Raw genomic sequence first — 25,868 nt, 5'->3', positions numbered from 1 at the left:
TACTCCAACATCTATGCTCCTCCAATGGGCAGTTGAGAGTGAGAGAACTTGATTTAAGTGAGACTATGAATTTAAAATACGAGTATAAAACATTTCATATCCTTTCTTTTGAAAAAGTCCTTGGGCTTGTGCTCTTTTGTCATTCTCCCTCTCTTAATCGCACCTATTTTTTCTTGTTTCTCTCTCTAACTCATAGGTCTCTCTTCCTCTTACAATCTCGCTCTTCAAAACCAGACTCTTGCAATATCTCTACCAAGTAACATTAAAAACCACGTGTTTCTCCCTAAAACAAGACTCTTGTACTATCTCTACCAAGCAAGAGTAAAAACCATGTGTTTCTCCCTAAAACCAGACTCTTGCAATATCTCTACCAAGCAAGATTAAAAACCATGTGTTTCTCCCTAAAGTTATGTTGAAAAACCCCATATATCTCTTTCTGCAAAACCCACATATACATCCGCTAGAGAGAGGAGCTACCCCATATTGAATCTCAGCCCTTCTCCCCCTTTCTCACCACCTTCAACCATTAAAAGAGCTTAGGTACTGCACCCTCTTTTCGCGCATGTTAACTTGTTCTTAGCATCATTTCCCCCCTTCTTTTTAAGTATTTATATTATTTTTTTTCTTTAGAGTATAGTTAGCAAGTCGGATTATCAATAAATCGGCTCACCATGAAATCGAAAAACTAATCGTTTTTTATTTTAAAAAGTTGGATAAAAAAAATAAGGTAAAAAAAATGGATCGGCAAAAATACTTCATGTAAAGAGATCGCGAATATCTCGGACTAAGCTCAAAAAATCGGCTATGTTTAAAAGATTAGAAAATTTGAAATTCTATATATATATATATATAATATCACTCAATATAAAAATATCCTCCCTATAAATATAAATTTCAAATATTCAATGCGATATATCTCTAAATCATAAGATGGCTCTTTATTATATTCGTCACAATAAGTATTGGGTAGGTGAATTTAATTTTCATCTTTCTATAAAGAAATAGTCTACCCATACTTGCTAACTTCGGTCTACCCAAAAATACGTACCATATCCATAGCTGAGATCTTTCGGGATAATAGAAATAAAAATAAACACAAAACAAGGAAAAGACATTTAACTTTCCAAAAAAAAATAAGAGTATATTAATAGAAAGGTTTCTTTGAAACGAAGTTTTCAAATTTTGAAAAAAACGAGTTTTAAACTTCTTTATGAAAAAATAGCATATTTTTACCGATCTATTGAAAAAGTCATAGATTAAATCGTTTTAAAAAAAAAACGCCGATTTTTTTGAAAAAAAGTCATGATTAAAGACTTGCTAACCATGCTATACACCATTAATGAAAGGGAAACTCAAGCCCTGCAATTTTGTGTTTGCGCTTCATTTTATTATCTATAAACAAGAGAAAAATAGAAGAAACCACGCCTCTACTAGATCTCTACTGATTCTTCTTCCTTGACTGAGCATCATTCATCTATCCAATGGAGCCTAATACAAAAAAATTTGGTCACTCAAGTTTCGGACAAAAACCTTTGAAGTTGCAGCAGAAAAAAAAAACTATGGGAATGGATTGGGCGAAAGTGTTAGACCATGGGAATGGATTGGGATGAAAGTGTTAGAAAGAGAAAGTATAGGAGATGAGAAAAGGTTGACACTTTTATTTAAAGTGTTCACACCATATTGATAATAGATTATATCAACCGTGGTCAAGTATCAGAGAATATTGCCAAGGGCCACATATGCTTAAGTGTCGATAAATAACATTCGGCTCTATTCAAAGTATAACACTATCGTTAGGTGTCTCGCTCAATGAGCTGACACACACCCGACACAACAGCATGCGTATCGATAGTCTTTTGATGTAAAAAAATAAGTGTCCATATCATGATTCAAAATTTCAAGCGGTGTCATTGCGCTATCGCCAATATAACTGGGCAAGAAGATGAAAACTGAAAATCGACTTGAGAGAAGGTTTGCAAGTAAGAGAGAGATTTAGAAAACAAATTTAAAAAAATCTTGCTATTCCAAACAAGAAATGAAAGGAAAATATGATAAAACAACCATCCTAGCCATTGAACAACATGAAACAAAACAAGATACTCAACTTAAGCCAGGCCCACAGGGCCGGTACCTGGAGTTGGGGCCTGATTAGGATCCTAGACTTGTACATTGACGTAAAACATTATTCATGATCCTCCCGTTGAGACTTTGTGATATTTGATTGAGTTTTATATTGTTTTGTCCAGGACGGCTAAGAACCTGATTGGTATCCTAGAATTCCACCACATTCATGCACATTTGTTGTATAGGTGCTTTCAAGGTTCGGGTCAAAGATTGGGCCGAGGCTATTGAGTCTTAAGGTGTGTTTACAAGGGAATTTGAGGATGTGCTTAGGCTTAAATGAGGAAGCGCACCTAAAATGAATGAGCTAAGGGGTCATAGATCGAAGGGCAAGGTCACATTATAGGATAAGAAATTGGGTAACGATTTTAAGAAGCGGTGGCAAAATCTGTGCCGCTCATCCACTGCGGACTACGTTAACACACAAGAGTGTTGTATGATCAACCATGTGTGTTATGTTAACTCATAGTTAGGGCTGGACCCGCACACCAGTAGTTTCCTGTTGCTTACCTCCGCACACTCCAAGGAACACTTCTAGTCATTAATATGGGGGTTTTAGGACATTTTTAGGCGACCAATGCCTATTATGTGGAAAATAATAAAAGATAAATTGATCAAAATTAGAGTTTTAAGCGGTTCAAAGGGTTTTTAGTGCGTGACCTGGGTATAGAGGCCCTAATCCAGGTTTGGGTCAGATTTTGAAGGTATTAGGGTATCATGAGGCCTAACTAGGTACGTTTGTCCCGAAGTTGCAAGTTTATAGGGTCATAAGCTTAATTATGAATGTTTAATTGGGTTTCGGGCATATTTAGGTAAGTTCTAAGGTGAACTAATTGGTGGAAGAGTTTAACTACTTCAGTCAGACTTTAAATGAAGTAGTTTAGTTTGTTTGGTTAAGGTTTAAGCTTGTTTTAAAAGGGGTTTAGTGCATAGGATTAGGATAAGTTAGGGTGTACGCATACGATATCATCCCCAGGGTGTTTTAAGCTGGGAAAAGGGTTATTTGGTGGGGGGCTCCACTTTGATTGTTTAGAGCCTCGGCTCTATACAAATCGCACCCTTATTAGATATATAGAGTCAAGGCTCTAAACTAGAAGATATTATTTTGATGCCCAAATATCCTCAAATTCATCATCTCCACATCAAGATGCATGAACACGAGAAAAAAATGGATTTCAACTTTTGGAAATAGTGTATTTTGTAACACACTTTTGGACCGTCATTTTTCAAAATTTTGAAGTTTTCATTGGTCTCTCGATCTACACTATTTTTGAAACTTAAAACTTTATAAATAAAGATGAAAATATATTTTAAGGCTATCAAAAAGATTTCCAGTATTGAAACCATATTGCTCGATGAATGTAGGCTCTATACAAACCGCACCCTGTTAGAATTGCCTCAATGAAATAGGTGTTTATAGTTTATAACAATTAATTATTAGGGAAAATATATCCATATCCCATATTTTTAGGTTTTATTAATTGATAAACCCAAGGTTTAAAAAAATATCTACTAACCCCCTAACCACTATAAACCCATTTTTTAACCTAAACAAATGCGAGACATACATGTTATATCTAAACCCAATCTTTATCTCTTTTCACTTATATACTCCAAACTTCATTTTTTCTTCTCTTCCTGCATTTCTCTCACTCTCTCTTTTCTTTCGTGTTTCTCTCAATACCTCTCTCTCCCCTCCAAGCAACCTCTTTGTCACACCCCAAGAATTTACAGTACTGTTATTCCTGAGATGTGACAGACAAAACATATATACATCTATTTATAGGACAAATTTACAGGGACAAGGTCTTACAAAGTAAATAAAGAAAGCTAGTACAATAATAGTATCTTCCAAGGTTGATATTGACTAGCACTCAAAATGAATTCGCAGTTATCCTGAAAAATGTTTACCATAGTTTGATGGGTTTGGCTACTCAGTAAGTGATCATCATAATCCTAAAAATAATCATGATTGAAAGATATCAATATTTTCAAAAAAGAGATCTATTAACAGAAATACTAAGTATAATCCGAATAATTGAAATGCTTATAACACTTTTAACGGCAATACATAATTCAAAGGATTTCACAAAATACCCTACTGGCGTCCCAAGTAGGTCACATATATACCCCATCAGCGTCCTGATGGGTCCACTTAATCCCTATCAGCATCCCAGATAGGTCCACTTAATCCCTGCAGGTCCACTTATACCTCACCAGCGTACCGGATGAGTCCACTTAAACCCTACCGGCGTCCCAGATAGGTCCACTTATACCTCACCGGCGAACCGGATGGGTCCACTTGCATACTTAAATTATTTCTAAATCTCTTTAAACATTCGAAAGCAGCAATATCATGTACTCAACATATCACTCAAACCATTAATATGAATTTCACTTAAACCATTAATAACAGTCACTCTCTATAACATTTCAAAAATAACCAATCAAATATTTTGGGCTCAAATTTAGAAAGGTAGCAGTTTGTAAAGGCATTCTAGCATAATTGCCAATTTAATATGTATAGAAAAACTCTTATAAAAATTCAAGAATACGGAATTATCACAATTTATGGAATATCAATTCACAAATAAACATTTCACAATAATACTATAATCAATTGCAAAAATGTCAATTTTTAAATAATAAGGCAATCATTTGCACATGAATTTTACAATGTCTAAATATTCAAAACAGTAGAAAGAAATATCACAATTTTACTAAAAGCAGAAATATCACATTTATTTCTAACAATAGACAAGAAAAATAAATAAACTTATTTTTCTAATTTACAGCATTCAAAATTTCTAACATAGATAAAATATCACAATTTTTATTAAAAAGATTATTTTTCAAGATAATGAGGTCACGTCCGCATAAAATTTATTGCGCCTAAAATTCATGATAATAAGCAGAAATAATTATTTCATTTTATTTTTAAAAAGAATGGATTATTTTTCGAGACAATGAGGTCACTTACACACAAAACTGATAAAATAAAGATCCTAGACGGAAATATCACTATTTATTAAAAATAGACTATTTTTCAGAAAGACGATGTCACTTACCCACAATTATTTGAGAGGGAGCTTCCGATAAAAAAATATTCTATTCGAGAGAGAAGTTCACTGTATTTCGATCAGAGAGAGAGATCTCAAAATTTTGTTTTAGGGTGGGAGTGCTCACATCCCCTATTTAAATTCTTATAACGTATTATTATATTATTTTCTTATATTATTTTCTTACGCTCTACCTCATACCTGAGGTGTCGCGTTAAAAGCAGACTTTTATCGTACGAAAACCACGTCCGCTAAAGGACGCTGCCAGCTGCAAGCAGCAGGAGGCAAAAGCGGGCAAAGGAAAGTAAAGGCAAAGCATAAGTTAATCCAAAGCAAAAGTTTTTAAAAACAGTGATGGTCCCCAAGGACCATCATATTCAAACAGAACATCACCTATTTATAACCATATTTTCTCTTCTTTTTTTTTTTTTTTTTGAAAATTTTAGGATTGTTACAATTTTCAGGAGGACGATGTCACTTACCCACAAATTTTAGGATTGTTACACTCTTACTTCTATAAAGCCCTTCTCTCTCTCTAGAAGTTTGGGGTGATGATTTTTAAAAAAGGCACGTCTTTTTAAATTTGTTTGGCCTAAAAAAACAGATTTAATTTGGGAAATTATCGCCAATATACGTTCATTTTAAGAAAATCGTAAAAAACACTCGAACTTTCCAAAACCTCGCCCACACCCTTTTCCCAAATTTTTTCAATTTTTTGGACGAAAATACCCTTTACGATAGTCTTTCTACTGTAATACATTCAAAATGTATTATAGAAAGACTACTTTAATAGTATAAAGATGCATTACGGTACTTCAAGTATCGTAATGAACATTACAGTAATTTGAATACTGTAAATAATATTACATTCAAAACGTATTATAGAAAGACTAATGTAATAGTGTAAAGATACATTACGGTACTTCAAGTATCGTAATGAACATTACAGTAATTTGAATGCTGTAAAGAATATTAAGGTACTTTAATTACCGTAATACATGAATATATTCTACACGACATTCTTAGTACCGTAATGCTTATCAGCGCTACCCCTCTCTTCTTATACTCTGCGAAATCAAGAAAAAAATCCATATGGAACTTCCTTTTTAGTCTAGAAAAGCCTCAAAATATGAAGTTGGATCTCATCAAGAGCCAAATTTTGCTAACCCCACTCCCCTTGGAAAGAAAACTCTTTTTTCCTGCCGCTTTTTCAAGTCCAAGAAGAAGGATTTCGAGCTCCCCGACTTCATTTTCAGGCAAGCCAAGTGCCCTTTTGATTTCTAGGGGGCAAAGACCTTTGCAGTGTCCTCATAAATATAAGACTCACTTCGAACCAAAGCTCAGTGAAGTATCTAGACAACTGGAAAGTTATATATCCAAACAGGCCCTCGGCTCAATGTTGAAAAAGGGAAGGGAATCATCAGGATGTGCCAGTTAATCGCAGTAGGGATTTATCTTCTTTCTTAGTCTTCCAGAAAAAATTCTATATACCAAGATTATTGATTTTTTGCTTAATTTATGATAGTTTTTTTTATTGGAAATTGGGTGCTTTATTAAGGGAAAGGATCCTTCTTCACGATGAAGAGGTTTTGTTCATTTTATTGGTTGGTGTAGAAGTGGATTTCTACCTACACGAAGCTTGTAGGCAGTCATAGTTCAAATTATCTTTCATTGAAACCAAAGCCCAAAAATACCTTTTTTTCATTCAACTTCTTACATACATCAGCTGCGAACAAGCCCGTGACACATGCCTTAAATGAAAATGCTCGAATACACATATATTTGCAGCACTTTCTTGGGGTCAGAGCTTTGAACAATTGCTATGACACATTCAAGAATGAAAACAAAACTTCAATATAAAAATTGCCTGTGTCGTGGCTATCATTCAACCATGACCACAAATGCAAAGGCCACATTTTCTATCCAAACTACTGCACGCACGCACAAGGGATAGCGCTGACTAAAACGGCAGCCTCATCTGGTTTTTTTTTCTTGATTTTGCAAGAGTGTGGGAGGAGAGGGATAGCGTTGATATTAATTTCGGTTTGAAGTTTTTCAAAGCATTACTATATTAAAAATGTTGTGTAGAATATTCATGTATTACAGTTATTAAAGTACCGTAATATTTTTTACGGTATTTAAACTACTATAATGTTCATTACAATACTCGAAGTACTGTAATGTATTTTTACTCAATTACGACAGTCTTTCTACCGTAATATATTCAAAATGTATTAGTCCAAAAAATCTAAAAAATTGGGAAAAAGGATGTGGGCGAGGTTTTGGGAAGTTGTTTTTACGATTTTCTTAAAATTAAGGTATATTAGTGATAATTTCCCATTTAAATTATCTAAAGGGGTTAGAAGAATAAAATCTACAATTTTTATGTCCCAATATATCTTTTAAAATACTGGTTCTAATGAAACCTAAAAACATGAGGTATGGAGATATTTTCTCTTATTATTATTTATTTGTTTATGTCGAGACATGGTCAAGTCTCGGTTCGATATTCTAAAAATGACACAAGTCTGGGCACGTCTAGGACCCAATAGGGGTCGGTTGAGTCCAGATAGGGCCGGTTTGACCTAGACTCAACTGACCCATCAAAACCCCTGATTTAGCAGGACAATATGGTGATTGCTCCAACAAGGGCACTGTGGATATCCGAGAGAAGACTAGGATGCATTCATTATATTAATAAAAGTTTGGGGGTATTATAGTAAATATTCCTTATATAGAGGTGGGTCCCGCTATTTCGGGGTGCGATTTGTATAGAGCCTAGGCTCTAAACAATCAAATTAGAGCCTACCTTCAAATATTGTTGAGAAATGTGGTTTCTATATTGAAAATCATTGTGGTAGCCTTAAAATATATTTTCATCGTTATTTATAAAGTTTAAAGCCTAAAAAATAGTATAGATTGAGCATATCTATAAAACCCTGAAAAAAGTTTTGGGGTATTACCGTAGATATTCCTTATATAGAGGTGGGTCCCGCTCTTTCGGGTATGATTTGTATAGAGCCTAGGCTCTAAACAATCAAATTAGAGCCTACCTTCAAATAGTTTCAAGAAATGTGGCTTCACTATTGGAAAACTTTGTGGTAGCCTTAAAATATATTTTCATTTTTATTTATAAAGTTTAAAGCTTTAAAAAACAGTATAGATTGAGCAGATCTATAAAACCTTAAAAATTGACGGTCAAAAAATGTATTACAAAATACACAATTTCCAAAACTTGAAATCCAATTTTTTGTCATGTCCATGCATCTTGATAGATCAATTTGAGAATATTCGAGTATCAAAACAACATTTTCTAGTGGAATTTTTCAGTTAGGATCTAATTGGATTGTTTAGAGCCTGGGCTCTATTTAAATATTTCCCTTTTCTAAAGGGTGCGGTTTGTATAGAGCCTAGGCTCTAAACAATCAAATTAGAGCCTACTTTCAAATACTGTCGATAGTGTCGAGGAATATGATTTCAATTCTGAAAATCTTTGTGATAGCTTTAAAATATATTTTTTATCTTTATTTACAAAGTGCTTTAAAGCTAGTGTAGATTGACAGATATATGAAAACTTGAAAATCTTGAAAATTGATGGTCCAAAAAATGAGTTACAAATACACTATTTCCAAAACTTGAAATCGATTTTTTTCTAATATCCATGCACCTTGATGTCGAGATGATAAATTTGGGCATCAAAACAACCTCTTCTATTGAAAGTTTTGAGGTAGGCTCTAATTTGATTGCTTAGAGTCTCGGCTCTATATAAACTTATCCTTTTTCTAAATGGGTGAGGTTTGTATAAGGTGTCAACCTTAAACAATCATGGTAAGGTGCACCCCAAAATCGCGTTATAAGAAGTATTTTTGGTGCCGAAACTTTCATCATGTCCTAATAGTCTATTTTTCACCTCTACCATGAAATTGAAAGGTAAAAAAATGGTACAAATCTAGGAGATATATGAACACTTGAAAATCTTTAAAATAGATAGTTTGGATAATGTGGTACAAGATATACTATTTTTAAGACTTCATTCATTTTTTTCTTTCATATCCATATACATAGAGGTCAAGATGATAAATTGGGGAATTTTCTAGTGACGAAACGACATTCTCCAATGGTTTTTGACGTGTATTTTATTTATACAGTATAAGGTTGTCACCTTATAAAAACTTTTTCATTTCTAAATAGCGGCCTTTTAAATCCAGCGCCAAAAGCCCTGTTCCCTCTTCGCCCCGTGCTTCTTAGCATTTCTAGGGTTTTATATTTTTGTTTCATTTTATTAATGTTAAAGTAAATTAGTATCCATTTTCAGTTTGGTAGATAGCAACAACTGGTTCTCTCTGTTTCAGTCCAGAAGCCAGCCCACAAGATGATGAAATTCTCACATTTTTCTGCAATCAGGTGATTATTGCTTCTATATTAGCTATCTCTAGCTCTCTCTTTCTTGTTGATCTTATTAGGTAGTTTAAATGGAAATTTAATGGAGGTGTATGGACTGCAATGCCTATTACACCTCCCTCTTTGTATATATGCCTGTTTCAGTATTTCTTCTCTCTTTCTCTACAGATGCTCTATTTCTCTATCTTTTCTGACTTTATGTATGTCTCTTTTAGTCCCTCTGTTTCTCTATATATGGAGAGAGAGATGGATGGCAGAGTTTTCGGGTTCAATTCATTAATCTCATATCCATAGTTGTTAATAATAATACTATTACTATTATTATAATCATAATTATTGTTATTGTTATTGTTGCTGTTCTTGCTGCTGCTGTTGTTATTTGAGTTTTATTGGGGTATTTTATTGTATAATGGTAATTATTTATTCCATTTTATTACTTCAGCGTAGTTTTTTTTAATAATTTGTATGGTTCATTTTTCTTTAAATGTTCTTTTTTTTTTTGGTTATTTTTAGCTCAATTTCTTCATCTAAAAATTAAGATAAAACATTATCATTTAAAAATATTATACAGTAGATATTAGTTTGACAAGGATTGCATCCATGTTGATTAGATGAACTTGTTTTGTGTTATTGAAGTAAAACACACATTATTAGAAGCCAAATCAGTTGCAGTGTCCAGGCCTTTTTTTTTTTTTTTTTCCTTTTGGCAAGTAATAACCTCTGGTTATCGAGAAACAAGAGAAAGCTAAAAATATTATACAGTAAAAATTAGTTTGACAAGGATTGCATCCATGTTGATTAGATGAACTTGTTTTGTGTTATTGAAGTAAAACACACATTATTAGAAGCCAAATCAGTTGCAGTGTCCAGGCCTTTTTTTTTTTTTTTTCCTTTTGGCAAGTAATAACCTCTGGTTAACGAGAAACAAGAGAAAACTAAGGAAAATTGGGAGATCCTATAGTGGTAGAATATCCCATCTAGTGTTTAATTATCATCCTTTGTTTAAGAGAAGGGATAATTTACATAAGTCCACTTTTATTTTTGAATTATTATTCTATTTGAGCCTTAAGTTACGTAAGCCAACTTGGTGCTCAAGTTTGAGACTCAACTAGGCTTTCTGCCGTCCACATGGTTGGTGGAAGGCTTAAAGATGTTACTAATGCAGTGTAGGGAAGTGACTGTGGCAGTTTTTGGCATATGTTTCTTCCCATGTATGTTCTTGAATGAGAGGAAATGTGCATGCCAAAGCAAAGATAGGTAATAACAATACTTAAGTGGTTTATTAAAGGTGTCGAAAAGGAAGTGGCAATGACACTTTGTGGAGGAGGAAGGGAATTTTTGAGGGGATTTGGTGGGTAAGGGGTTGGGGGGCCTAACATGGTGTAAATGTCTAGGTCACTAGTTTTGTATTTTGGGTCATCAATATATTAGGTAAGAGTCCACGAGGAGTTCTGGTTACGTGGCACAAAAAAATAGAATAGGTTTTAGGAGGTTTTTTTTGAGATAAAGTTAACATTGTATTACTGAAATTGTTGTGTACAAAGACTTGGTAAGTCCGAGTTCACCCGCTAGGTGTGGATCGGTAAAAAACAGTCAGCGTATCATATACAAAATTGCCAACTAATACGCTATGTTGAAGAGCTGTGCCAAGGTCTTGTGCAAAAAAGGAGTTGACCCCGGCTTGATCCTGTACTTGCATACTAGCTCCTTCTTTCGCCAAGCGATCTGCGAAGTCTTTGGACGTCCTCCAAGAAACGTCCATATCCCTGGAAATATGGTCAATTTCATCAAAGATAGTGGTTAGGCACCATGGCGGAGAGGTAGTCCTACCAGCCCATGAGAGAACATTTTTTGAATCTCCTTCTATGATGAGGTGTAAGCCCCAAGAGCGGTTGAACTTGTTCAGGCCTTGTAGAAGGGCCAAGGCTTTTGCATTTCGTGCATCCTTGAAGCCAAGATACTTTGAGAATGTAAGCAGTACGTTGCCTTGGTGGTCTCTAAAGATCCCCCCCAGCCCTAGCCAGGCCAAGATTCCCGAAGGAACAACCATCGAAATTTAACTTAATGATTCCTTCTGGTGGTGTTTGCCAAATGCTGGATGTTTGTGGCTGTCCTGGGTGGTGATGGAGGATATTTTCCATTGGGAAAGAACAAACTCCTTGGTATACCCGAGTAGACTTTGTGGTTCGAGGCCCAGAAAGTAACCATGGAAATTGCCTTGTGCAGGAGTGTTGAAACTTGTAGTTTTGAACCTTGGAAGATTATGTTGTTTCTTTCCACCCAAATGAAGGTTGCCACTAAGGTAGCCTTCCAAAGACTTTGCCAGCCTTCGGCCATTGAGAATGTAGATCATAAGAGATGAGCGCTTTGACAGTAGGGGGAGTGACCCATTCGATGCCAAAGAGTTGCAATACTTTGCCCCAAAATTCAAAGGAGAAGTCACAATGTATGAATAAGTGGGGATTTGACGCCTTCTCATATTGGCATAATGCGCATCTATTGGGGATAGGAATCCCTCTCTTTTGGAGGTGGACCGTTGTGAGGGCTCTGTGGGAGCAGGCTAGCCAGTTGAAAGTTTGGACCTTAGGTGGGGCGATGGTAGACCACACTTTCGATACCACCGAGGTGGGGTTGCCTGGAAAGGTGGGAGGCTGAGAAAGGATTTTATAGAAGGAGGCAACCGAGAACGTGAGTGGGTGTCCAAACCATAGCGTCTCTCCCTTGGTTAGGAATAAAGAGAGAGTGAAGGCCTGTTATGAGCAATTGAAAATGGTTGATCTCCTCTTCTGTTAGGTAATTAGGTTCCTCCGAAAAGATGGATTCTAGACTTTTCTTCTCCTGATAAGACCAATTCCTCAGCCACTGTTGATTCTTTGTTTATGGCCAGCGAGTAGAGAGCTGGGAACACTTCCCGCAGAGGTGATGTACCTTTCCATAAGTCTGACCAGAATCTCACACGGGAACCTTCTCTAGGGTGAAATCTAATGTATTTTTGAAGCGAGACAAGGCCGAAGAGAGGGATTTCCATGCTCTTGAGACGTTATGTCTCTGGTTCTTCTCTGGCACCGAAACTCCTTCAGGTATCCTGTACTTGTTCCTTAGGACTTGAGCCCAAAGAGAGTCAGGCCGGGTTGCTAGACGCCGCCACCACCACTTGCCTAAGAGAGCGAGGTTATGTTTTATGAGTACCTTGATTCCTAGACCTCCCTGGTTTTTTGGAAGACATATGTTATCCCATGCAACCAGATGGATTTTTGTCTTCTCTGCTTGCCCTGACTATAAGAAATTTCGCATGAGATGGTCCAAGCGATTAGCCACTTGAGCAGGCATATAAAATAGGCACATGAGATAGACTGGGGAGTTTGATAAGGTGGCTTTAATTAGGGTCGACCTCCCTGCCATAGAGAGGAGACTACCTTTCCAACCTGCTAAGCGTCTGTGAACCCTATCTAAGACTTGGGACCATTGTTATTTTTTGGGTTTGCCTAGTCCAAGAGGGAGTCCGAAACACGACTTTACATTCCCAGTTTGGAATAAGCGTTCTTATCTCTGCATGTGAAATTGCTACTCTCATCATTTTTGATTTTTCCATGTTGAATTTGAAACTTGTTGCTGCTTGGAAGCATTTGAGGAAGAGATTTAGGGTATCCACTTCACTTGAAGAAGCGTCTAAGAACACCAAAGTGTCATTTGCATATTGCAGATGGGACACTGTTGGGCCGTGTCTACTGCTCCTGAAGCCGGAGAGTAGTCCTGCCTGGAACACTCAAGAGATAGAACGACTGAAAACTTCCGCAACAATAGCAAACAGGAAGGGGGAGAGGGGGTCCCATAGAGGATGAGAAGAAACCTTTTCGGGTTCCATTTATTAGGATTGAGAAGTGAGGCTGTGAGTAGCACCCTCTCATCCACATCCTCCAAAGGTTTCGGAAGCCCATTCTGGCCATAGTCTCCTCTAGGATTCACCAATCGACGTGGTCATAAGCTTTTTCCCAATCTATTTTGATTATGAGACCAGGCTTTTGTCCAGGTATCTTGTATGGATGCACTCATGAGCCACTAAAGCTCCGTCAAGGATCTATCTGTCTTTGATGAATGTAGTTTGGGATGAAGAAATGATGGAGGGGAGGACTTGTTGAAGCCTTGACGCTAGGACTTTGGCAAGTATTTTGTAGGTTGAGTTCAAAAGGCTGATTGGACGGAAGTCCTTGATCTTCTCAGCCCCTTCCACTTTGGGAACTAGGGCTAGGAATGTGGCATTTATTGCTTTATGAAGTTTTCCTCGAAGAAAGAATTCCTCAAAGAAGTTTTTTGAAATCAGGACGAAGAATATCCCAGAAGGCTTTAAAGGGTGCTATCGGGAAACCATCGGGGCCAGGGGCTTTATCTTTGGCTAGAGCATCGATAGCTTGCTGAATCTCTACTTCTGTGAATGGTCGCTCTAACCATGTGGCTCTATAATCAGTGAGGCTCAAAAAGTCGAGGGAAGACATTGTTGTTTTTGATCATCGAGATAGAGTTGTCTCTCCTTCGATAATGGGCTATCCAATGAAAAAAGGCGGTGTTAAGGTCTCTCGCTTTTAACCACTTGACTTTAGATCTCTGGAACTAGTATATCTCTTCTTTTTTGAGAGTGGAAAGGTATTCCAGTTTTGTCTTGTTTCTGAGATCAAGCTCTGAGGCGTCTAGTGGTCTAGACTCCTCGAGACGTCAAGTGTTTGAATCGTGTCCAGCAGCGAGGATTTTTGTTGGGAGAAGTTGCTAGGGATTGACCTACTCCAAGACTGGAGAGAGGCTTTGAGGAGTTGGATTTTAGTCTGAAGAATGTAACCAGCTCTACCCGAGACGAGTGAAGAATTAGAGTTCCACCAAATTTGGATGAGAGAGTGTAAGGCTGCTTTTGCAGCCAGAGGAGTTCTAATCTGAAGGGTCTTGTGTGCATTCCCCTCTAAAAAGTTTAAGGTCATTTGGGTGCAGGTAATGCAAGACTAGATCCTTACGAGCAACTATCTTCAAAATGGGGATCCCCAAATTCCGCAATATGCGTGGCTTCCTAGGTCTCCTTATTATCTCATGGATGCTTTCATGTCCTCCTACTCTTCATATTTCCACATTGTGTGTAATTCCTGCCCTAAGTTGGGGCTATATTTTTGGCTCTTCAACACAAGTTATGACACAACTCAGTTCATTTTTTAAAGAAGAAAGCTGCATGAAGGAGGCTGAAGATTCCATTACTGTTAACCATGTATCGAAGATGCCCGGAAGATTGATTGGTCTCCCTACCATAGTGTTTCATATCCTCTCTCCCCGCACCTCTTTCCTTAGCCCCATCTTACCACATTTGACTCTCCTTTCTTTTCCATCATCTATTTATTCTTTCCCCCTTCCTGCTTTTCTTTCTCTTCTCTTCCTCTATTTCCTCTTCACTTCCTACTCTGCTTGCTCTTGTTACCCGTGTTTTTCTCTCTCACAGCTAGTTGGCGACCAATTCTTGCTGGTAGGTTATTTGGTTTTTGGGGTATTGTCTTTCCAAACTCATTCCATGTAGTTAAGCTGTTGATTAACGGTGACTATCTTCTCCTCTTTACCTCCCCCTCAGACTCTCTCTGCGCCCTTCCCATTTCTCTTCCAATTTTATCCTCCCTCTCTCCCCCTTCTCTCCCACCTTGCTCGACACACTCGATCTCCCTTCTGTGTTTTCCTTCTCAGCAGTTCCTTCAACCTCTCTTGCTTTTGTGCCTAGTTTTTGGACAAGAACCACTCTACTGGCTGCTGTTTTTTGGAAAGTGATAGACTAGAATTTTTGTAAGGTATAATGCAAATTCCTATTTGTTTTCTTTTGTAAAGAGCTCCCCACCTGAGGGTAGCATTCTCAAATTATATGGAATACTTAATTACAGTCAAATATTACCTCAAAAAAGGAGGGGCTAATCTTTTTTATCAATATTTTGGGGGATTTGGGGGGATCATAACATAGATGTTATAATGGCAATAAAATGGTGGGAGTTGGGTTTGTTGGCATTTATGTGTTTCAGCTCACAAGATTTTATTACCGATTGGGGTGCCATCACCTTCTCTTTAGAGCATTCACATAGACCTAGGCGACATTGGTTGCTCTTTGTGGCTGAGACCATCAAACTCAATATTAACGGTAGTTCCTTGGGAACTTGGCCCTGCAGGTGTTGAATGCGTGTTTATGGATTTGACTGAGGTCACATGTAAACCCTTTTGAAGTCTGTTTGGGGTTCTTGACTCCACTGCGGAGGCATTTGGCTACTTGACATAGCTGAGACTCCACGAAGGATCATTTTTAGCGTCTCTCACATTTGAGAGTAATTCCCGTAATGTTCGATGAGCATTGAGAGAGTTACCTTATCCTCAATACCTGGCAGGCATCACAGTGGAGGTCCTTGAGTTACCCATCATCATGTTAACACTTTACAAAGAGGCTAATGGGAGGGCAGATGAGTTGATGAAAGAGGGAATGTGATGCAATTCCTTATGCTTACACAAGGAACCCATACCTATGAAGTATGAACATGATCCATGCACTCATCTTTGCTGTCCCTGCTACTACCCTCTTGTTTTTCTAACTTGTTCTTCCATATCTCCCCCTTCTCTTTTCTTTCTTTTTTGGTGTAGATGTTTTTGTTATTACATCCTTCAAGTTGCAACTTGATTTATACTCTCATAATCAATGAAATTGTCACTATCAAGGTAAAAATTTGGCAGTGCAATAGTGAAGGATGTGGTGGGGGAGAGATTTATCGGGAATGTGCAATAAGTGAATTATAAGGAGTCAAACTGATATATCCACTCAAGACATGGAAGCCTCTAGCGATCCATCAAGGTACCAGTTTGATGAGGGTTACATAGAAGGGCCTCCTATTGGGGGTCTGAAAAGTTTGATGGGACTTCAACTGGCACTTGGGGTTGGTTGATTAGGAGCCTCAATGTGATTTGAAGTAAAGATCAGCTGCACATATATGGGTTGAGTTGGGAGATGGTGTCCATGATTGATGTAATAGGTTTTTTTTTAATTATTTTATTTTAGTATTTTCTAGATTTTTAGGTTTAAGTTATAGTGGGTTTTTAATCTTCTTTAGAGGTGTTTATGTCAGAGATCTTTTCAGAAGATCAAAGAAACCTCTTTCTTTACTCAATTCACCTTTTTTTTTTCCTCATCTAACATTTACATATTTATAAAAGAAAAAAACCTAAAACCTAACTTGCTCCCCAAGAAATCTCCATTAATATTAAATCTTCCAATTTTGCCCCTTAAATCTCTACAGCCAAGAAAAAAACCTAAACACTTCTAAAGAAGATTAAAAACCCAATACAAATTAAACCTAAAAATGTAAAAAATACTAAAATAAAATGATTAAAAAAAACCTAGTACATCAATGAGTTTGTGGAGGTTAAGTCTAAAGGTGCTTTGGGGGGCTTAAGATCTGTGTTTGAGAACTTGGCTGAGTTGACCTAGACTCAACTGAGTTACTCGGCCGTGACACCCTGTTGAGGCTAGTATAATGTAGACAATTGAGGGAATTGGGTACTTGTACAAAACTCGAGTAAGTGCTGTACAAACTTGCTCAAGTACTACAGAAATTGAGCAAACTCATCTGAGTTTTATAGTACTCAGGAGCGTTGTTACAATACTCACTTGAGGACTGTACACTGAATAGAACATAGGAGGGGGCTGGAAATCTGTTCCCCCTTTTCATTTTTTCTCACTTGTAGAAGCCCCAAAACCCCTACTTTTAATGAAAATTTATCTAAGCAAGATTTTCACTAGATCAACATAATTAGAAGCCTTAGATTCGAGAAAAAACACTAGATTTCATGGGTTTTGTAGATTGAAGAAATTAGGCAAGTCTTTTCTTGATTTTGAAAATTTCTGATTGCTTGAAAATTGATGGTCGATCTTTGAAGAATCAAGTAAGCTAGACAACTTAGAAGTGGATGAGACTAATTAGGAGGATATGTACGAGCCACAAGTAGAGGGAGTTGAGGAGTAAAATGGTGGGAGCTCCATTTAGGGGGACACCAGAGGTGGCGGCCTATAATAAAGTCAGAGATAATGCCAAGGCGCTGAACGGCATATCCTAGGTGGTGAACGACATAGCCAGTGATATAGCCATCGATTGAGCCATTGACATAGTTAGGATGCTGGGCAGCAGAGTCAGATGGTGAGCGGGACAGCCCAGGTAGAGGGGGACAACCAAAGTGGCGATGAGCATGAGGGTTGGGCTAGTCTTGGTGAATTGGCTTGTGGATCATTTTTTCTCACTCTGAGGTGCCAGCCTGGCATGGAGGGATTACTGGGGTAGGCATTGCTCCTTTATCTCGCAGATATTCGGTGGGAAGGACCCCCTCCATGATGGGGGGACCCCTTCATGATAGTGAGACACAAGATTCCCATGTACCTTCATGACACTACTATTGGTACTAGAATGAGATTCTTATATTTCTTTGTATTGGAGTGTTATCTGTTGGATGAATTTGTGTTTAGGAGACACTGTAAACTACATGCATTGTACTGTCTTCCAAACTCTTTTAATGAAAAATCAATGGGCTGTTTACCAATATATTCCATGTTTTGCATGAATTTTTTATTATTATAATTTTTCCTCGCGTATATTATTTCTTTTAATTATTATTTATTTTCTTATGTTTCCCAAATTTATGTGGAATTTCTCTAGCCAAGAAATTTCAACAAAGAAACCTGGTGGTAGAGTGAGTAGGTTCAGAAGCTATTAGCGAAAGACCATCATGTTATAAAGCTTGTCAATGTAAAAGAAATGATCAAAGCGTAGAAGAATGTAAAAATGTTAAGAAAAACTCTTAAGTAAATACTAAGGCTAAACTTAAAGTATATGATAATCTAAAGTCACCATTGTCAAAAAAGAAAAAGTATATGATAATCTATACAATAAATTGGGGGACAAGAGAAGGTAAAAAAGATGTCTTCAAACTAGTAAAAATAAGAGATAGGAAGTGTGGGGATCTAGATCATATTGCATGCATTAAGAGTGAGGATCGGAGGATCCTGGTGAAAGACGACGAGGTCAACGAAATGTAGAGAATTTATTTTAAAAAATTGTTAAATAACGAATACTATGGGAACAAAACGTTATGGAGGAACCTTTGACATAAATGGGAGGTAAGATCATAGTTACATGCGCAAGAATAAGATATCTAAAGTGAAAGAAGCTTTGAGAAATATGAAGATAGGAAAGGCTTTAGGACCAGATGATAGCCCGATAAAGGCTTTATCGGGACCAAATGATATCCCAATAAAGGTTTGGCATATGTTGGCTTACCAAGCTGTTCAACAAGGTGTTGAGAACAAATAAAATGCCAGACAAATGGAGAAAGAGTATTGTGATACCTATTTACAAGAATAAAAAAGACATACATAATTGTACGAACTATCGAGGGATTAAACTTATGAGCCACACTATGAAGTTATTGGAGAGAGTGGTTGAGCAACGGCTAAGACGTGAAACGAGTGTATCAGAAAATTAGTTTGGTTTTATGCCAAGGAGGTCAAGTATCGAAGCCATTTTTTTACGTAGGCAATTGATTGAGAAGTTTAGGGTAAATGGAAAAGACCTCCACATGGTCTTTATTGATTTAGAGAAAGTATACAATAAGGTACTATTGTATGGGGTTGAAAGTAGTGAGAAAAGATATAGGGAATTATGGCCTCATTGAGGGCATGACCCTTGATAGAGTAGAATTACGGTCTGGGATTCGTGTAGTCAACTCCAAATAGTTGGAAAAAAGGCTCCGATGATGATGATACAATAGGGTTTCTAGATATTTAATTTGGTGGGTGTTGGAAAAGAAAGGAGTCTACATAGGCTATATTAACATACTGATAAACATGTCTAAGGGACCGTTAACTAGTGTACGGATAACTAGTGGAGAGACAACTTAGACAAGTAAGTTCTCAATGATAGGTGCACATCAGGGGTCGCATATCTCTTTGTTTTGGTTATGGACTAGTTAACTAGACACCTACAAGATGAGGTACCTTGGTGTATGTTGTTTGTGGATGGCATAGTTTTGATTGATGAGACTAGAGGCGACATCATCGCAAAGTTCAAATGTTGGAGAGATGCTCTAGAATCTAAAGGTTTTAAAATTAGCTGTACTAAGATTAAATATATGGATTGCAAGTTTAGTAATAATAGGAGTAAAAATGAGGAAGTAGTTAAGATTGATGACCAAGAAATACCTAAAAGAGATTGTTTATGGTATGTAGGGTCGATAATCCACGAGAATGAAGAGATTAAGCAAGATGTCACACATAAAATTAGAGCTGGGTGGCGTAGTGGAGATGTGCATCTAGAGTTTTATGTGATCGCTGCATACCATTGAAATTAAAAGTGAAGTTCTTTAGGATGGTTGTAAGACCGGGGATGCTGCATGAGACAAAATGTTGGGCAGTCAAGAAGGATGAACATAGCTGAGATGAGGATGTTGAGATAGATGAGTGGCAAGACAAGAAATGATAGAATTTGGAATGGGTAGATACGAGGGAACTTAGGTGTGGCTTCACTATGGCTATAGGATGGGGGAAAGTAGACTTAGGTGGGGTGGCCATGTGAAGCGTAGACCTAATACAACACTGGTTAGGAGGTGCTATGTGGTTCAAGTGGAAGGCCCTAAAAGGGCAAGGGGAAGGCCCAAAAGGACATGGATAGAAGTAGTGAGAAAATATATCGTGACTTTTGGTTTTACTGAGGGTATGACTCTTGCTAGAGAAGAATGGAGGAACAAGATTCATGTAGCCGACCCCAAATAATTGGGACAAGGCCTGGATGATGATGACGATATGAAATTTCTTGAGTTCTTTTGTGGACTAAGGCAAGTCCATTCAGACTAGTCCAAGTTAACTTGGTCCAAGTTAACTTGGTTTTGGTAGGGGCCAAGTTCCCAACGGAACTGAGTAATTTAACAATGCTCAAGATATTCCTTAAGACCATTGAGCAGGCTTCCTAAATGTGATTCAGTGCATTATCCGGGCTTTTTGTCTCCATGGAGGCAACTGTAGAAGCTTGAGTAAATTCTAGAGTTTGTGTATTTTAGGTGCATTTCATTTTGTTCGTGTCATTAGGGAAATTGGTTGTTTTGGCTTCCTGGCTGCTTAAGTTTACCAGGGAACAACTGTATGCTTGGGGCTCTTTTTTCATTTTGAATATTGAATCTCATCCTTTATTATGCAAATGTGGTTATTAAGATTTTGGATTTGGAGAAGGATCATGGATATGTATATGTCCTGCTCTTATGCATTTTTGTATCTCAGTCCTATTATGTAGCCTACTAATACTTCTAAGCCAATGAGATCACTTATCAAGACAAAAGAAAACAAAACACTCCCATGCACCTATAATGATTACTATAATGTTCTGCTGGGTATCGATAGTACTCATGAATAAATAACGGGATGGTTGTCCTAAATTATCTCACTAAAAATATAAGAGGAACAAATTCACACTGCATATTCAAGTTTTAATCCTTCTTTTATTTGTCAGTTGCCAAAGATTCCAATATGTTATTCTCTGAATTATATCTATTCTGCAGCTTTTTGGTGAAAGACAGTTTCGTACCTCCTTGGACGTGCTGTAGACAATTTTTGATATGCAATTCCCTTGCTTATTGCAATTAGTTTCTAGATCACTGGTAAAATGTTTTTCTATTTTGAACTTAATATGTACATGATGACAAATGATGTATATAGCAGAAAAGTCCACGAGTATGGAGTGAAGTGTAATTTCATGTTTAGTCAAGTAGATTATATAATTTGTGGATTCTTGTCTCAATGTGTCATACAGTGCTCTTTCTGGTTATTTTCTAAAGTTCATGCTCATATGTTTTCCAAGTTTTATTTTGAATCTGAATAAGAAATCATCAGATGAAGAGATCAGAATAAGAAACTGTTCATGAGACTTACAATATGGTGAATAGTGATTACTGAATAGTAAATCTTGGTAGACCTTGCATGAAGAGCGATATGGATGACAAATTTACTTGATTTATGTTGAGAAAAGCTGTACATAAAAGTGCGTAATAGTTAAACAACCATTGTATTGTTACAGTTATTCAATACAGCAAATAACTGATGCACATAATGTCCAATATTGAGGAATAGTATACTATTCAAATGGAACATTGCATGTCGTATTCCAAAGGTTATTCACTGTCCATTCTTGATGATGGATAGTGGAGACTAACCCCACTGGGGCCCACTGGACATTCATAGTCTCTATTGTCCATCATCAGGAATGAACCATAGGTGGTCCTTTCGAGTACCATATAGCATTACCCATGGGGTTATATATATTTCCCAATGATTAAGCTATGATCCAATGGGTGATGGTTCAGTCAGTTTATTGGGCTCATCACTGCCTGATGAATTGATGGATGGAGATGGAGCGAGGGACCCACTAGGCCATGAAAAATAACCCATTTGTGTATCCCGCCCCATCCCTTCATGTTCCATTGAGTTGTGGACTATGAACCTATGGAAGAAGATGGAGAAAGAGAACCACTAGACCATGACAACGACCCATTTGCAAATTCCTATTTACCCTTATCACGGTCGCTCCATTGGAGGGTAATGACCCCAATGGACCATCTTACCATGTTGCACTGAGTTGTGGTACATTTCTTCTTATTATTATTTTAAAGTAATTGCAATATCTTTTCCCTACTTTCTATAGAGCCACACTGGATATTTTGTTATCGTGTAACTTATGTCAGTGACTGTTTAACAGAAGAGCCCTGACTTTTAAACAATTACCAGCAAAGGCTGTTTGTACGGATATTCCTTGCCTGTACCATCGAACATCACGGGTTGGAATTTCGACAGTTAGTGGGGATCTAGGGATCAATGGTATGTCTACAGTTAGGTGTTTCCTCGTTTTCCATTGGCAAATCTATCATGGATAAGACAATATGGGTTTGTAGGATATTAAGATATTTTATTTTGTTTCTATAGTTTACTAGTTTACATGGTTGAGCCCCTTTGTAATTCTACAGGTTCCTTGTGCAAACTTTCTGTGCCCTATTGCATTTTCAAGGGAAAAGCTGCATTAAAAATGGATCCTATTGGACCCAAATTCAGTAAGCTAAATGTATGCTCTAATTTTGAAGTCTCATTATATTTCATGCTGATGATGAGTTTTTTAGGAAAACAGCAAAACAGTAAATTATGCTACTGCTCAAGAATCTTGGAATTTCCAATTCATTCCTCAATCGTGTCAAATCTTTTTTTAGGTTAGCTCAATTACCCAATTTCCTCTAAGAGATCTTACAAAATAATATTGTTTCTCTCATTATTTAAATGCCAAATGATTTTTTTATTTAATCAGTTTAAGTACTTCTGCAGGGACCTTCTTTAGATTCCAATATTCATGATATTCTGTGCGATTTTTGCGAGTGTTGCAGGCACCTTACGCCCGCACCTAGATCCTGACTTTTTTGTTTTCTGATAAAATTCTCTGTATATATTCTATTTAGTAACTTGAAATGTTACTGAGATATTATCTGTCATTCTGTCTCTATTCTTCTCATTTTTTAATCTTTGCAATGAACAGCCTGATTCTATGCGAATCGAAAGGCGGGGCTGTGTGCTCTTGACATTCTTTCCGGCGATTGGTGTACGTAAATATGACTGGCAAAAGAGACAGGTGGCTCCTGATTGATCAAAAGTTAATTAATTTTAATCAACTTCACTCACTATATGCACTTGTGCCTTTATTGTAACCAATCTTGTTTGCCTGAAGAATACTTTCTTTTTGAATTACTTCTACATAACATGTCACTGTCTTTCAAAGTTTTGCAAGACTACACTAGATGTTGGAGAAACGCGAAAGTAATAGTAAGTTCAAGTCCAATGATGAAATTATCTGATTTTCTATTTAAGAATGGCTTTGCCACCTTTTGGAAGGATGATGTTCTTTTTAGTTTCATTTAGTGGGAAGTACTTTTTTGTCATATGTTGTCATATGTTGACTTGGATGGGTGCGACCTTTTTCCATAACTGGGGGCAAAAATCTATTTATTGTTGAATATTGTTGAAATTTATTGTCCCATTAGTCCTTTTTTGCCATATGTTGACTTGGATGGGTTCTACCGTAATTTCCATAACTGGGGGCAAAAATCTTTTCATTGAAGAATATTGTTGAAATTTATTGTCCCATTAGTCCTTTTATGCCGCACAATGTTGTGTTCCTTTTTCCATCTTGTATTGTTTGTTGGATTCAACAAACTGTTATTGACTTATGGCTCGTTAAGCCCAAAAGAAAGATTATATATGTGTATTTGCTATTTTTCTCTTTTTGTAGATTTTTGCTTTATCTGCTACAGAGGTTGGGTCTGTGATAAGCTTGGGTCCTACTGACTCCTGTGAATTCTTCCACGATCCTTCCTTGAAGAAAAGGTATTCTCTCATTTCATATCTATGACCAACTTGTAATGTATATAAGGTATTTGGTAATTTTATATATATTTGGAAAAGGTTCACAGATGGTGTCGACTTATAATGTAGAAGTAAGGCGGGCCTAAAAAATCCTTCAAAAAATATTGTTCCAACACTGGAAAACCTTCCAATTGATAATATTGACTTTGAGATGTATGGATGTGGGGGTGAAAAAAATAGATTTCAAGTCCTAAAATGGTGCATCTTGTAAGACATTATTTGGATTGTTCATTTTTTACTTTTTCAAGTGTTCATATATCTACTTGATATGCACTATTTTCAGAGTTTTAAATTTCATATTATGTATGTAAAGAAAGAAGTACAACAGTCCAGTGGAGGAACTGTGAGGAGCGAACATGGCATCTCAAATATGTAAAGAAACAAGTATGTTAGTCCTGCAGAGAAATTATGAGAAGCGAAAATCGCATTTCAAATACCCCAAATTTCTTTTTATGGAAATAAACAACGCTGAACATTCCACTTCCCTCATTTGCCAATAAATTGACTATCTCATTGGATTACGCGGCATATGACCAGGAGATAGCGGTGGCAATGAGTCGGGTCCAGCCAGACCCAAACTCGAATGTATTCGGGTCCCGGGTCTGGTCGGGTCCATTGCCACCATCACTATGAGCTTCCTTCTTTGTAGCCTACAATGGTGAACAATAGAGAACTGATTTTTGAGGGGTGGGCAATTAGAGAGAGAGAGAGAGAGAGAGAGAGAGAGAGAGAGACATTCGAGATCTAGAGAGAGCTATGTCTCCAAGAAACTGAGAGAGGGGGGATGGCGATGGGGTTTGGCCGTTTGGGGAACCAGGGGAAGACGAAAAGTATTGAAACAATTGTAGGGTTGGGGCTTTGGCCTTTGGGCAACTAAAAAGTTGGGTCCAGGTACCTGCCGGGTAGGGTATAGCAGGCACAGAGGTAGGGTATAGCAGGACCAGTGCCTGGACTATCTTGGTAACCTTGATTGGACCCGGACCCTACCCGCGGGTCCAAAACTTGGACCCATACCCGGACCTGTGTCGGGTATACCCGGCTGGTAAGGGTCGGGTCCGGGTCCATTGCCATCTCTACTAGGGGGCACATTGTGGCTGTCAGAAATCTCACAGATCTCTGCCATAATGTGCTACTCTCCCTTGGGAGGCATTGACACAATCATGTTCTATATTTCAAGTCTTTCCAAGTGTACAAGTTCAACAAGTCTTTATGTTATGGTGTTATGGTACTAAACTACTAGTCTACAACTCACAAGGATCTTCAAAATAACTTATTAAAAAATAAGGCATCTTTGAGTAGCTTCAAAAACAAAAACTCGATCCTAATTATCTTTCTTTTTGGATGAATCTCAATCCCAGTTATTGCAACATCCTGATTATTACAACTTTGAGAATAACGTTGTATTGAAGGGAGGTGTGGGGGCTTGCTATTTTTATTTTGTAACAATTTAGTTGACATGTATGTGGGGTAGCCAAAGATATAGGGCATGTTTGATGTTGTCATTACCACTAATAATTCATTGCTTCAATTAAATCAATTTTGGTAATGAGTTATATGTTGTTTGAAGTGCCATTATAAAGTTATTTGCAATAAACTTATCGGCAAATCTACATTTAAATAATATTATATGCAATACAAGGTAAGTACTAAACAACTAACAAAATAATATTGGCTAGTATTAGTGTATATTTATTTCAGATAAGATAGTCTATTCCAGGAAAAATCAATTGTCATCCAAACAGGCCCATACATATTCTGGGATAGGCATTGGAGTTTTTTTTCAATCAAGCTAAGGT

General features: G+C 37.2%; 1 protein-coding gene across 8 annotated transcripts in view; it reads left to right on the top strand.

Annotated features, from left to right (window-relative positions):
- The first annotated feature begins 9,461 nt into the window (after positions 1-9,461).
- The window catches only part of ATWHY2 (WHIRLY 2), a 27,218-nt gene continuing 10,811 nt past the window's right edge, over positions 9,462-25,868 (top strand). For 5 of the 8 annotated variants that reach the window (XM_088851196.1, XM_011622699.3, XM_088851193.1 and 2 more), the window contains exons 1-5: positions 9,462-9,584; positions 22,367-22,485; positions 22,632-22,726; positions 23,189-23,281; positions 23,939-24,033. In XM_088851196.1, coding sequence (XP_088707322.1) covers positions 9,553-9,584; positions 22,367-22,485; positions 22,632-22,726; positions 23,189-23,281; positions 23,939-24,033 — 434 coding nt within the window. In that variant the 5' untranslated portion in view covers positions 9,462-9,552. The remainder of the gene's footprint in view (positions 9,585-22,366; positions 22,486-22,631; positions 22,727-23,188; positions 23,282-23,938; positions 24,034-25,868) is intronic. The other 3 variants (XM_088851197.1, XM_011622700.3, XM_088851195.1) reach the window with 1 other exon arrangement.

Source organism: Amborella trichopoda, chromosome 11 (assembly GCF_054954075.1).
Source record: "Amborella trichopoda isolate Santa Cruz 75 chromosome 11, AtrichopodaSantaCruz75HAP2 v2.0, whole genome shotgun sequence".
Taxonomy (NCBI): Eukaryota; Viridiplantae; Streptophyta; class Magnoliopsida; order Amborellales; family Amborellaceae; genus Amborella; species Amborella trichopoda.
This window is presented reverse-complemented; position numbering and strand designations above follow the sequence as displayed.